We start from the raw sequence: 14454 nt of genomic DNA on the forward strand, positions 1-14454 counted from the left end.
ATCCTGTACGCTTGATTATTAACACTGTGTGTTGTTACCTGGATGATCAGCGTCTGTGTTTATGTGTTGTGATAATTGTTCAGAGTAACTTGTTTGTCCTGAGCAGTTAAACTACCTACTGTTCTTCAGAAAAATCCTCCACGTCCTGCACATTCTTTGCTTTTCCAGCATATTCTGCATATTTGACTACTTTCCAACAGTGAGTATATGATTTTGAGATCCATCTTTTCACTCTGAGGACGACTGAGGGACTCGTACACAACTATTACAAAAGGTGAAACATTCACTGATGCTCAAGAAAGTAAAATGATACGTTAAGAGCCGGGGGGGGTGCAAACGTTTGAACAGGATGATCGGTGTAAATTGTTATTACTTTGTGTTCTGGGAAACCTATCTTATGTAGTCTTATATAATAACTATCTTATATAAACTGATAAACAGTGCAACATGCTCTAATAACTAAAAATGAGAAAACTGCTGTGGTATACGAGGAATAAAACACTTCAGAGCCTTGTGTGATGTATCGGGCTCCATCATGCCACCACGTCGCTCACAGTAAAGGTAATGGAGTTGTCAGTTGCAAACGAATTCTTCCTGTTACAGTTTGCATGCATAAGCAATACAGAGAGAATACTCAAAGTCAATCAATCAGTGACCTGCCGTGTTTCTCAGAACAGATGCGGCTTACCTTGACATTTGGATTCCTTACAACGAATCCTCTGTACCATCCTAAAAGGACAAATGGTGACATTTCAGAAAATCACATCTCCGTTTCGACAAAAGGCAGCCTTCATTATGGGAAGTTAAAAAGGCTAAAGATTTTTACTGCACAAGAGCGACACAAGAGTAGCAAAGCTAAGAGAGTATGCTCTGTTCTTGTGCAGTAAGAAAAAAACATTTATACAAAGATCGCACTGGCCATCGACAAGAAGGCTGGTGACATCTACTCCAATCTGTTGTACTTTAAATAGCGATTATAGCCAAAAAAAACCCAACACTGTTCAAATGGGCAATTATGGATTAATATAATTACAATGACAATTATACCTCATTATAATTAGAACTATATGCGTTTATATTTTATAGACCAATGAGGAGCTATTGTAATGAGATGAAAGAAGATTTAGGGGCCGTTTACATGACAACGGAAAAAAACTTTTTATGCGGTTTGGCTGTTTGTTTACACGACGATGGCATTATGGGGCCTGAAATCGCAAACTTTTGAAAACAGGTTTCAAAGTGCAAGTTTTTGAAAATTACGCACAGGTGTATTAAGTGTTCAGTCTATAGGCATGCGCGCGAGTACTTCAGAACAACGCACGAGACCTTCAAAACTGCAGGACTGTGTTTGTGCTTCTCCAGCAAAGTGTAGATTTACTGCATCACTACTACGACCAGCGGAGACACATTTGTTACATACACCAAATTATTAACCTGCGCGTACACCAACGAAGAGTATTCAAAATCTTATAATTATCTTTTGGGTTATATCTGTATCCTTGTATTGCTAATAAATATAGAAAGCAGACTGACTGCCACTGTATCGCTATTTGCACTATTTTGATTTTTTTTCAGCATTTAAAAATGAACGAGCTTTGTTAACAGAATTCTGACCTGGAGCACAAGAAAAGCTAAAAGATAGGGTTGAAGACAGAAAAATCCATTTCTATAATGAAAAAAACTTTACGCATATTTCATGTACATTAAATTATAATACATAAGGGACGTCTCAGCATTTACTGTATTAACCAAGGAAAATAAGCTGAATCTATGTTTGACAAGCATGAGTTTTCGCAATTCCTTATGACAATGAATAATTTTCCAAGTCTAACTATCGAGATTCTAAGTAACTGGAGACAGAACTATTTTGTACACCACGTAGATCATAAACCAGTGAAATTGCTTGAGAAATGTAAACGTTATTGTGCTTTTTATCCAGAAAAAACACAGCTCCCCTGTTTACTTGTATTTGTTTATAGGGTAGTCTTGCCCGGATCAATATGGCGTACACGTTGACGTGAATGCTTATGTGCGCAGGCACATAGTGACATCGCCAACTACTGGCCTGGCATGCATAATACAGCGTTTTTAGCCGTTTTCGCAGATCCGTGTGAATGGGGATCGTTTTGACAATGTTGTCGTCTATACACAAAACTTTTCAAAAACGCAAAGGAAAAACATTTCCGTTTTTACTACATTGTTGACGTGTAAACTTACCCTTAAACATACTATACTCATCTACTATAGAGTCCTATAGAGCTTTGTTAGTGACCTCAGAGCTTTGTTAGAAGACGTCACTTCAGTAAGCACTGCCTGGGTTTTCAAAGAATATTTTCTAATTACCTTCACATTTCTCCAAAATCTGCACCGTGTCTCCAATCTCCAGGGGCAGCCCATGCTGAACCGTTCCACGAAAGTTTGCCAGCACTGAAATGACAACAGGGAGCTTATTAATAATCACACATCCTTCAGAGATTCTCCAGAAATGAAACAGGGTGCTACCACACTCGACTAAACCCTTTCCTCACAACGAGAATTATATTTCACCATTACAGTTCCCGTACTATTGAAATGATACGGAAAGCAGCACCGGTGTTCGGGTTTCTCTTTCAATGTTTTGTTTCAATTTGAGGCCTTAGTTTTGGAGATTGAATGCTGACAAATGTTTTTGAATATGAAATGACTGTATATACAGCACATGCCACATTAAAGAAAATGCTTTTATTTCTGTGATGAATTTCATAAATTAATATTTTGCCATGGATTTTGTTTCCTTTGAATTTGATCGGGATAAGAATTTGGTCGAAATTACAGATTACACTTCAGAGATTTAAAAAATAAATAAATAAATAAATAAATAAATAAAAAATCCAGACACTAAATACAAATCTCAGCTCTAGATCACAAATTAGAATCCTGACCATGCCACAGCCAACTGTGACCTTCATTGTCCATCACAGCAACACTAGCCAATCATGGGCTTCTGTGAGCTCATGTATGTGGAAGAGGGCAGACAGCGCTTTCCTCCGGGTGTGTTACACTGACCTGTGATGCCACAAGAGCAGCAGTTCAAAAAGATGTGTTTGGCTTCATGTGTTTTGCTAATCATAGTCATCTGTCACAAACCATGTGATAGTGAAATGAAGAGACATGCATCTAAAGTTTTTTTTTTTTTAATTTCCTTTTAAAATAGCTAAATTCCTATTAAGCAGCTAACTTTTGCTGCATTAAACTAAAGGTCATAACTCGTAATTTCCGACCTCTGACTAGGAAAAAGCAAACGCCCCCTTAACTCTTGAACTCTGGACAGTTTCCTCAACTTGGAGTTCAGCACGTGATGTTAAATCAACATGGCTGCACAGAGCATCAACTATAAACAAAGTAGCATTATTATTTTAAATGGGTTATGCTGTATATACAAGTATTTGCTTTAGATTCATTTATACAGACATATTCGCTTGTTAAATCTATAACACTGACTATACAGTTTAGTGTTTTAAGAAGGCAAATATACGTCATTCATCACAGTTGTCTTGATAGCTTGTTGATAACAAAAGGCAAACTTTGTAGCTCGAGCACACAGAGGTTGAAAATGACATGTCATTTCGAGATCAACTTCCAAGGTAAGTTGAATGCAGCATTTGAATTTTAGGTGCTAATGATTGCCAGCATGCTAATGTTAGCATAACTTAACTAGCTACAATGCTATCTAAACAGTTATGCAGGACATACAACATCACTGTAGTAAACTAAATATTACAACAGAACATAAACAGTTTTTTTTGGACCACTCTGAAAGTGTCTACTTTTACCTGGGACTCCTGGATGCTTCACCTTTAGCCGAATGTGCATAAAAATATTTTAGAGATTTATATTTAGATATATTTTGGATTTTTCTTTTTTTTTTTTTAAATCTCAAACTCCATACTTAGTCACTGTCCCACACTCACATTTACGTAACCCACACTCAAGCTTCTCAAAGTATGGGACAGTGGAGGCAGCAGTGCTTAAACGTACAGAAAAATCCTTCTTACATACATAATTATCATCCTAAACATTATAACATAATCCATAAATATGTAACATCCCAGGAAATGGTGTAGCAATTCATAAGGCTCGTGTCACCACCTGCCAGCAAGCAGAAGGTCTATTATATAGTAATGTCAGCTTTTTATGAAGAAAAAACCCCACAAATCTGCTACACAGCGCCCGCAGCCTGTCAGCGTTTTTCTCCAACACATATTGAAGCAAAGGAACAAATCTGCAGCATTAAATCTACAGAAACCACACACAATACAGGAGGCGTATTAGATCTGCCTGTAACGCACAGACAGGCCTGTTTACTCGCCAAAGACAGTGTGTCATGCCTTCAGTTATATCTCTGTAAATATCTATCGAATTTTAGATGGTTGCTATTAATACTTGTTCAAAAAGCATTTTTTTCCACTTCATTAGAACTCTTCTTCACCAAAGAAACTATGTAATTATGTAGCCATCATCAGTTCAGTCTATTATACAGAAAGCCAAACACTTCATCTAGTGTCAGTTTAACAAATACAAATTAATTTTCAGTTTTCCACTTAAATGTAGTTTGATCTGCCAAGACATGTTTGGTGCTCAAAATAAGCTTCTTTAAGTTTTTTTTACTTTTAAGAGACTAAGGCTTCGTTCGATTTACCTCAGAAGTGGTAAGTATTGCTTTTGTGCTCCATGCTACAAAGTGGGGGGTAGGTATGGATCACCATTCCTATGTTCCCAGGGTCCTCTGTTCCCCAGTTCACACAATGAATAAGTTTTTCCAAGGGTTTTATGTAGTCAGGATCCATTTTCTAGGGCCCTATTAACTTTATTACCTTTTAACTTTAAACACCAAAGACACATCTAAATGAATAACAACATACATTAGTTTCAAATCCATCCTTCATCCACACTTGAAACTTGTGAATGTTATAAACTTAAATTTTCTAGGTTGCACATGCTGAATCCTCATTTGTGCTGCTCTAAAAATAGCTGTTAATCTACTGTACATTCATACACCCATACAGTTCCATGCATGAACAATACTGAAATCTATAGTCTAAACTGAAGAAAAACCATACTGTAGCCTATAAAACATAGTAAACGGTCATAAAAGGAACAAAATGTTAAGTATGAACATGTCCCAGCTCTCAATTATGCTGAAGCCTAACTCCAACTTTAAATCACCATGTGTTGATTATGTGCCATATAGATATGGGGAACGTAGGACCCTGGGAACACAGATGCGCTTCTGCAATAAGCTAGCCATCTAACTGTGATGAGTGATATATTTGATGAGTGATGATGAGCATATATTTTTCTCCTCAAAACAGCAACCTGTGAAATCTAATAGACATAACAAACAAATACACCTGCATGTTGATTGATTTCAAGCAAATACTAGTATATACAGTTTAACTCATTTAAAGATAAGAGGTGCTACTTCATTTACTATTGATCCTGTGAACAGCAGCCATGTTGATTTGAGTTGAGAGTAATGAGTAGGAATTCAGAGTTTCTTTGTTTTTTCCTAGTCAGAGGTCAGACATTCCAAGTTAAGAATTTTATTCGAATGCAGTATTATACAGTCCGTACAGGATTTCACCGAGTTTTTCTGCGATTGTTGCAGCCCAAAATGCTTGATTTTGTGGTGGCTTTTTCTCAAAATTGTTAGTAGGTTTTTTTTTTTTTTGTGGAAAACTATTTGAATTGGCTAAATTACAGTACAATTGCACAAAATTTCAGTCCTTCACAGTGATGTCTGTTGGTAAATGAGACCTCTTAGCTGTACTCATGTTCAACGTGCATGAATCGAAGAGGCCTTTGTCTGAATGTGCATTGCGATGATGTCACATGACACGTCTTGGCTGAAATCTGTGGAAAATGTTGAAAAATTGCAAGCTCCAGCTTAAATTTGGCGAGTTTTTTGATTTTGCTTTCATTTCAATTCTGTCAACCAAAATCTCATTAACTTGTTCCTAAATAAGTGAAATTATATTGTAATATGCAAAACTTCCAGCTTCAGATATCAGTCTTGCATGTAGTTCTAACCTCACTGAGGTTAGATCATAACAGTGTAATTTTTAGCTTGCATTTAATATCACAAAACCATCATTGCACCACGCTGAAGATTAAAGTGATTCTCATGGTCCAAGATGGCTGCTTCTACACAAGGTTTAAACGTTTTCATCATGTTTAAACATTACAGCAAGCCACACTGTGTACTAAACCAGCAAGGCCCACTTTTAGGTGGAACAGGCTTCCATTATTTATTAGCTTCAGTACTTGTAGCTTCAGTACAAAAGAAGGAGCAAGTATCAACCCCCAAACATGTCTTGGCTGAAGGATTTGGGGTAATTGTGTAAATTTAATTTTAGTTCTCGGACCTATTCCTGTAAACAGGGTCTGTTGAGTGGTGACGAACACACTGGGGTGTGTATTAGTGCGAAACGCTTTTTCACGGTCCTGCTGATCATACTGCAGACACACACCACTGCCTGGCATAGACGTCTGATGGCCCACAGCTCATCTCAGACATGCCAGCAGGTGCTAAGCTTCAAAACACTCGCTTCAATGCCCCTGAGACCACATTACACTACTGTAAGTCCAGACACAGCAGACACACTGTCTGACTTGGAAAGCTAATATTTCGTAATGCTGACAGTATCTCACATACAAAAGTCTCCTGGAAAGGTTATGGGAACATTAATTAGGTAAGCAAAGTGGAAAAAGCTTCACAGTCCTGGGTTCTACATGCTGCTATTATTAAGCAAACAGAATAACACAATTAATTAATTCCTGAAGGTTTTCTGGGCTTAATTTCTAAAACAGTGCAATAAAACTTTTAGCACAAAAGCTTAGGACCAGTAAAACTTGTGCATTAGACTGTTGTGAAACTGTGTGTGTGTGTTTGTGTGTGTGTGTATGATGAGTGTGTGTAATATTTACCATTTGGCATGGCAAAAAGCCCAGAGTGTGAAAAGCCTGAGCAGCAGTTGCATCATCTCCCTGTTGCTAAGGCTTTCTCATTTCCCTGCACTCTGCTGTATGATGAAGGAACTCATACGCAGTCATACACAGCATTCACAAATAATTAACGGTGACTATAATAAAAATAAAGAAACAATTGCTCAGTTGAAAACAAGTGTCTTCTATGAATCCAGTCCAATTATGTACTGTATGCCCAATTTACAGTATAAAACATGAAATGGTAGAGCACAAATGCATATTTAACCACCTTAAAGTCCCAGATTGTTGTTCAGTTATTTATCATAAAGCATTTTATTAAGTATCTACTGTACACCATCAGCCATAGCATTAAATCCACTGACATGTGAAGTAAATAATAACGATTATCTTGTTACAGTGGCACCTGTCAAGGGGTGGGATATATTAGGCAGCAAATGAACAGTCAGTTCTTGAAGTTGATGTGTTGAAAGCAGGAAAAATGGGCAAGTGTAAGGATCTGAGTGACTTTGACAAGTGCCAAATTGTGATGGCTACACAACTGTGTCAGAGCATCTCCAAAAACAGCAGGTCTTGTGGGATGTTCCCAATATGCAGTGGTTAGTACCAAAAGTGGTCCAAGGAAGGACTGGCGAACTGCCGACTGATGTGCATGGGGAGCGATGGCTAGCCTGTCTGGTCCGATCCCACAGAAGAGCTACTGAAGCACAAATTGCTGAAAAAGTTAATGCTGGCTATGACAGAAATGGCTGGCTATTTCTATCATAGCTATTATCATAGCTATTTCTAATACAACGCTGGCTATGATATGTCAGAACACACAGTGCAGACCAGTCAGAGTGCCCATGCTGATGAGAAGTATCCACCAGAAGTATCCACCACCAGAAGTATCCACCACCAGAAGTATCTACAATGGCCACGTGAGAACTGGACCATGGAGCAATGGAAGAAGGTGGCCTGGTCTGATGACTCACATTTACTTTTACATCATGTGGATGACTGAGTGTGTGTGTGTGCATTGCTTACCTGGGGAAGAGATGGCACCAGGATGCACTATTGGAAATATTCTGGGTGATGTTCTGGGAATCCTTGTGTCCTGGCATTCATTTGGATTTCACTTTGACACGTACCACCTACCTAAACATTGTTGCAGACCAAGTATACTCCTTCTGACAACGGTATTCCATAATGGCGGTAGGATAATGCTCACTGCATTGTTCAGGAAAAATTGTTCAGGAAAGGTTTGAGGAATATGACAGAGTTCAAGGTGTTGACTTGGACTCAAATTCCTCAGCTCTCATTCCAATTGAGCATCCGTGGGATGTCCTGGACAAGCATGTCTGATCCATGGAGGCCCCACCTTGCAACTTACAGGACTTAAAGGATTTGCAGATACCACAGCACACCTTCAGAGGTTTTGTGGAGTCCATGCCTTGATGGATCAGAGCTGTTTTGCCAGCACAAGGGGAACATACACAATATTAGGCAGGTGGTTTAATGTTATTGCTGATCGGTGTAGTTTCACTGTCAAAGATTCCTTAAGATGTCATTTATTGTCAATATTACCATTTGAAGGGTTCAATTTGTTAAAAACTGGCCTTTTGTTTATATTTTTCTGGCCCTGAAATCAATGCCCCATTTCCTCAAAAGGCAACTTATGTTTTAGTTTTACTAGAAGCTGCGGCATTGGTTGATAGAAAGGGGAAGGCTTGTCAATCTTTTAAATGCAACTGCTCTGCAACCTTTTAAATGTAATAAGAGTTACTTTGCAGGCAGCAAAGGGCTTTAAAAATAACAAAACCTCTCCTTTAAATTAGTCAAAATATTATTTTCTTTAAATTAATGAACCCTGAAAAAAAGTCAGTCACAGACTGTATATGGTGTATGGTATATACAGCAGTTGTGACAGAGAGCGTGCGGTCAAGCATTGAAGAAGGAGGTAGGGGTTAGAGAGAACAAGCAGATAATGAGTGATTGTCTACACCTGTGCATTGTTTATAGCAGATGTCACAAATTCCAAATTTACAGTGCAACCAGAGCTAACTTGTTTTGAGGTTAAGTTATGTGCTTATGACCGGAAATGTACATTTGTTTTGATTCCAGCCATGTCTCTACCCCTGCCCTGTCACTGCTATGTCCAGTTGTTCTGTGTTTTTTGTTTTTTGTCTATTTATACTCTTTTGTGTCTTTGTCTCATTGCAAATACTGCCTTTTGTCTGTAAGTCCAAGGCTTATTCTTTGTTTCTATTTTTCCTGGTTTTTGGCCATGCTCATGTTCTTGTTTTCAAATGGATTATCCTTGTGTGAAGTTGTCTGTTTGTGTTCTGACTTTGATTATGATAACTGGATTTGTCCAAAAAAAAAACAACAAGCTAAAAATGCAGAGATGAACTAATTTGAACCGATTCAAGCAGCAAAACTGTTTTTTATTACATGAGTTGTGCTGAAAAGCACCTTTTAGCCTTTGAGTTTAAAAATAAAAAGAACAGACAGCTCTGTAATTCAAAGGCCTGACTCCTGTGCCCTAAATTCCTACCCAGCCAAAAAATGGAGTCAAAACAGTCTATGGCATCAGCACAACTGTCATGTTTATGTTTCGTTACTGTTGTGAAATTAAAATTTAAGCAATTAAATGAAGTTAATGCTGTGGAAGTATTGCTCCATCTCACAGCTCCAGGGTGCCAGGTTTGATCCTGTTTGACCATGTTACTGTGTGTGGAGTTCTGCATGTTCTCCCCGTGTCCATATGAGTTTCCTCAGGGCTCTGGTTTTACTTCATCTCCCAAAAAACATACCAGTAGGTGGATTTCTTTAGGCTAAAGTGACCGTAGGTGTAAATGAGTGTGTGAATGTGTGTTAATGGTGGATACTCGTCTCATGCCCAGTGTTCCCAGGATAGACTCCAGATCCACCAGCACCCTGATCGGGATAAAGTGCTCACTGAAGATGAATGAACGAATGACTGAATGAATGAACGAATGAATTAATGAAATGTCAGCAGTCTTACAAAATGATTCCCAAAATGTTGAAAAATATGGGTTGAAAAGAAAGCAAAGAGGCCTAGAAAAGCTCTAAGGAATAAAGATATTGGATTAGAAACAGGCAAGCTGTAACAGGGTGGAATCATTCATTTATTCATTCACACCATCATCCTCCATATATGCATTATTCAAGGAAGACAGGATACAAGAAATACACCCTGAATGGGATGCCTCGCTATTACAGGGCATCTCACACACACTCAATCACACCATGGAGGGGGTTCGAATCCCTCCTCCACCTTGTGTGTGTGGAGTTTGCATGTTCTCCCCGTTCTTTGGCGGGTTTCCTCTGGGTACTCTGGTTTCCTCCCAAAGTCCAAAGACATGAGTTGTAGAAAATTATGAAATTGTCCGTAGTGTGTGAATGGGTGTGTTGGTGTGCGTGCAATTGTGCCCTGTGATGGGTTGGCACCCTGTCTAGGGTGTCCCCCACCTTGTGCCCCGAGTTCCCTGGGATAGTCACAGTTCCCTGCGTTCCCCTGTGACCCTGTGTAAGATAAGCAGGCTGGATGGATGGAAGGATGGATGGATGGATGGATGGATGGACAGTTTTTAGGTGTTTCTAGTGATATTTAAGTGTGATAGGTATAATAATTTTCCCATTGAAAATAATGTGAAATAGGAAATAGAAAATTCAGTATAAATACAGTCTTCCAGAGAGGACAAGATTCCAGAGTGTTCCGATCTCACTGAGCTCTCTACTGCTACATTTAGTGTTTTAACATGTCCATTCGCAGGCTTGAGAACGCAGATACTTCAGTCTGTAGGAAAACAGTAACATCCATCCTTTTGATGCATGTCATTAAAGAACCTCCATCAGCAGGCTGATCTTAAGTGTGTTCATTAAAGCCTGTTTGTTATTTAATATTTGACAAACGCTGGATTCCAAAGCATGGCGTGTGGGTTGCTAACCTATGCATTACGTAAACCACATCTCCTCCACTACTCCCACATGCAAAGACACATGTGCAGAGTATACACCATTCCTGCGATCCTTGTTCATCAAATGTGCGCATACTGCAAGCTTAGCATTGTCAAATGCAAATGTTTGACTTCTCACTTTCGTTTCTCCTTCCAATGCGCCAGCTCGGAAAGAGCAAACCAAGTGGTGATTTAGTGATGATTTATTTAACATTTAATGCAAAACTTGCATTACGACACAAACCATGACCCATGACAGAGAGAGCATCAGTGAAGCTTTTTGTGGCAAATAGGTCAGCATTTTCACTGACCTATTCACTGCAAGCTTGAGAAGAGAGGATGAGCTGGTGAGAGGTCTATGCACTCCACATACATATCATGCTAAACTGGGTCACTCCGTAAAACCCCAAAAACACAATCTTGATGAATACTGAGAGTGAGAAGACAAACGAGCAGCACAGCAGGATAAATGAGCTCATTTGTAAGACTCAGTCCATGTGTGTGTTTGTCTCTGAAGCAAAATATCATCGCTCTAAATTACGCCCAATATTTGAAAACCACAAGCCTGTTGTGAAGGTGATAAATCAGAAAAATAATAAATGCATGTCACAGCCTTGTGTAATAAGAAATAATCTTTTCTGCTACAGTTGCTAAAATCTGTTGATGTAAGTTCTTTCATAGATTAAGAATGTTCTCTGTCTGAAAGGTTGAAAGAGACTTAAACAAGTCAAGTATTTCAGAAAAATCATTTTGATCACCTTTGTATTAGTTAGCTGGAATAATGGAGAAATAATGGAATAAATCTGAAAGTAGTAATTATAAATAATTATAATTGTTGATTGGAATATGTTACAAGTAGTTGGCTGCAAAAATGCACATACCCCAAAATGAAGAAAAGCAACTTGATAGTAGAGGTCGACCGATTTTGCTGATTAATCAGAACTGATAACAGATTGTTGGAACTATCAGTTTTCTGCAAAATTCCACGCTGATAGCTTTTCACGGTTGTGTCCATTGCGGGAGCAGCTGAGAAGGGTCTGCTGTCATTATACAGTATGAGAGCATCCTCTAGAGGCGAAATAAAAACTGATCAATTTTGTTGTGTTATTTGAAGTGTTTTTTTTTTGTTTTTTTTAAATCATTTTGGATGTCTGTATTTTTATTGGTTATTTGGAGTGTTACTTTTTGGTTCAATTTGGATGTACAGCTTTTATTTACTGTAATATTTATAACTTTTATTTCATTTGAAAATGTACAGTACATTTTCATGGTACAGTCAGTACTGTTTATATTTATAATAAAGTTCAGCAATATTTTACTTTGAGTGTTATCTTTTCATTCAGTATCAATGTTAAATCAGGTGATTAATCGTTTATCAGCAGCTACTGCCCAACTTAGTTATTGGTAAAATCCACCATCAGTTGACCTCTACTTGATAAAATGGGTGACTATTTTACACATGAGCAAAACAGCACATCTTGTCCGTTTTGCATGTTTGCCTCAATGAATATGCAGTATGGGCTATTTCTACCTAAAGCTGCGAAATAGAGGGTGGCATGTTTGCAAATTTCTTCACTTTGCACCCACACTGTGATGTACTGCAGCCAAACAGAACAAAAATTGTATGCACAAAATCACTACAACCTAATGGCAGGTATTAAAATGGCATACGCTATTATCTGCCTGTTAATGATTTACGTAACAATAATAATCAGAAAGTTGCCTTAATAATGAGAATGTTTACTGAAATTATGCTTTAGTATATAAAAATGATTAGTTTCTTATAACAATGACTAATTATAGAATTATTAACTGTAGTAAAGCTGATTTTATATTCAAGCTTCACCAGACCTTCACAACCCCAATAATAACAACAGTATTCACACACTGCCTTCTTCAAAGGTAAAACCTGACTTTTTCAGTGCGCTTTGGTTCACAAACTATTTTTCTATTGGTTTTGCCTTTGTATTGTTAAGTTATTACTGTCTTATTAAAGGATACACACACACATTTCACATTTCTCTTATTTGGAAAAATACAAAATAGTAGGAGTGGCGGCTCAGTGGTTAATGTTTTGGGTTACTAATCGGAAGGTTGTGAGCTCAAATCACAGAAAAGCCAAGCTGCCACTGTTGGGTCCTTGAGCAAAATCCATAACATTCAACTGCATCCTTCAATCCTGTCAGCCAAATCAGCAAATGTAAAACAGCAGTACATTATGCTTTTTTTTATATCCAAGAATAATAGGGACTGTATAGAATTACAGTATTAAAGCACACTTAAAGCAATAGTTAAAGGCATAGTTTCCCATTTTTGCAGAAATTCACTGAAGACTGATTTAAAACAGAAAATATTGAAACAAATACAGCCTTTTCTTCATGTTTTTCCAAAGCCACAGCTGTAAAACTTAGACATGCTGCCTTGGTTTGAACGCCTGAATGGTAGACAAGGAGCTTTCTGAATTGACAAGCAACATGAGTGACAGGAGACAAGAGAAGAACAGATGTCCTGATTGGTTGGATGTTGGTGGTCCACTATATTTTGTTTTGTTGCCAATTAACAAATTTATTCTATCACCAGATACTTTACTGACAGCTGCTGAAGGTGAGAAAAATGTGTATTGTGACTCAAAAATAACTGATACCACCTTTAATCAAATCTGGTCAAATCTATCATATTTCGGTTAAATGTGTGACTTCTGAAAATGTATTAAGTGGATTTAATAGAACAGTTAAATCTAGAAAGCATTGATGCAACTGCCTAAAACCCATCACACTGAGGAAAAAGTTTTTGTCACCAGTGGCTTGGATTAGCTGCAGCTCTGCAGTGTGCCTCTGAAAGACACGCACATAGACACACACACATAGACACACACAAACAGGAGCAATACTGCACACCTGTCACTGCTGACATGTAGCATTTCACAGCAGGGAATTATTGTATAAAAAAATGTAATAAGACTCCAGACTGTGCTGATATAAATTATGCTTCAGGGATTGGATGGATGTACGTGTGTCAGTAATGTCGAGCTCTGTTCTTTCACACTGACGAGTGTGTGAGCTCGTGTAGTTACTCTCCATGGAGAACTGCATAAAGAGCGTGTCACCAGGCAACATGGCAACAGGAATGAAAAAAGATGGAGAGACTGTGTGTAACTGCGCCCGGGCACATTGTATCTGTGCGTGTGTGTGTATCTTTGTGTGTACGTGAGAGACATCCAGACAGAGGGAAAGACAGGAGGAGAGAGGAGGAGAGAATGTACTGAACTCTGTCTTACGGGATCTGCTGCCATTCTCTCGAACGCGTTGTGCCAGATGCCTGAGAAAACAACGTCTCCTGCCAGCCTAAAGAGTCTGTCTCTGTGTTTTGAAAACAGCTAAGTGTGTTATTCGCTAAATCTATCAACATGATGCACGTTCTGAGAGGAGAAACACCCTCTCCATGCTCAGCGAACAGAAATTGGAGCAGTGAGCAGCAGATGAGTCGACTGCATTAATTAATTAGGCTT

General features: G+C 38.3%; 1 protein-coding gene across 1 annotated transcript in view; it reads right to left on the bottom strand.

The window, feature by feature from the left end:
• The window catches only part of dock4 (dedicator of cytokinesis 4), a 90551-nt gene that overhangs the window by 64237 nt on the left and 11860 nt on the right, over positions 1–14454 (bottom strand). Inside the window, exons 2-3 of the mRNA XM_017473794.3 lie at positions 2344–2427; positions 689–729 (exon numbers count right to left, since the gene is read on the bottom strand). Coding sequence (XP_017329283.1) covers positions 689–729; positions 2344–2427 — 125 coding nt within the window. The remainder of the gene's footprint in view (positions 1–688; positions 730–2343; positions 2428–14454) is intronic.

This window comes from Ictalurus punctatus, chromosome 8 (assembly GCF_001660625.3).
Source record: "Ictalurus punctatus breed USDA103 chromosome 8, Coco_2.0, whole genome shotgun sequence".
In the NCBI taxonomy this organism is placed as follows: Eukaryota; Metazoa; Chordata; class Actinopteri; order Siluriformes; family Ictaluridae; genus Ictalurus; species Ictalurus punctatus.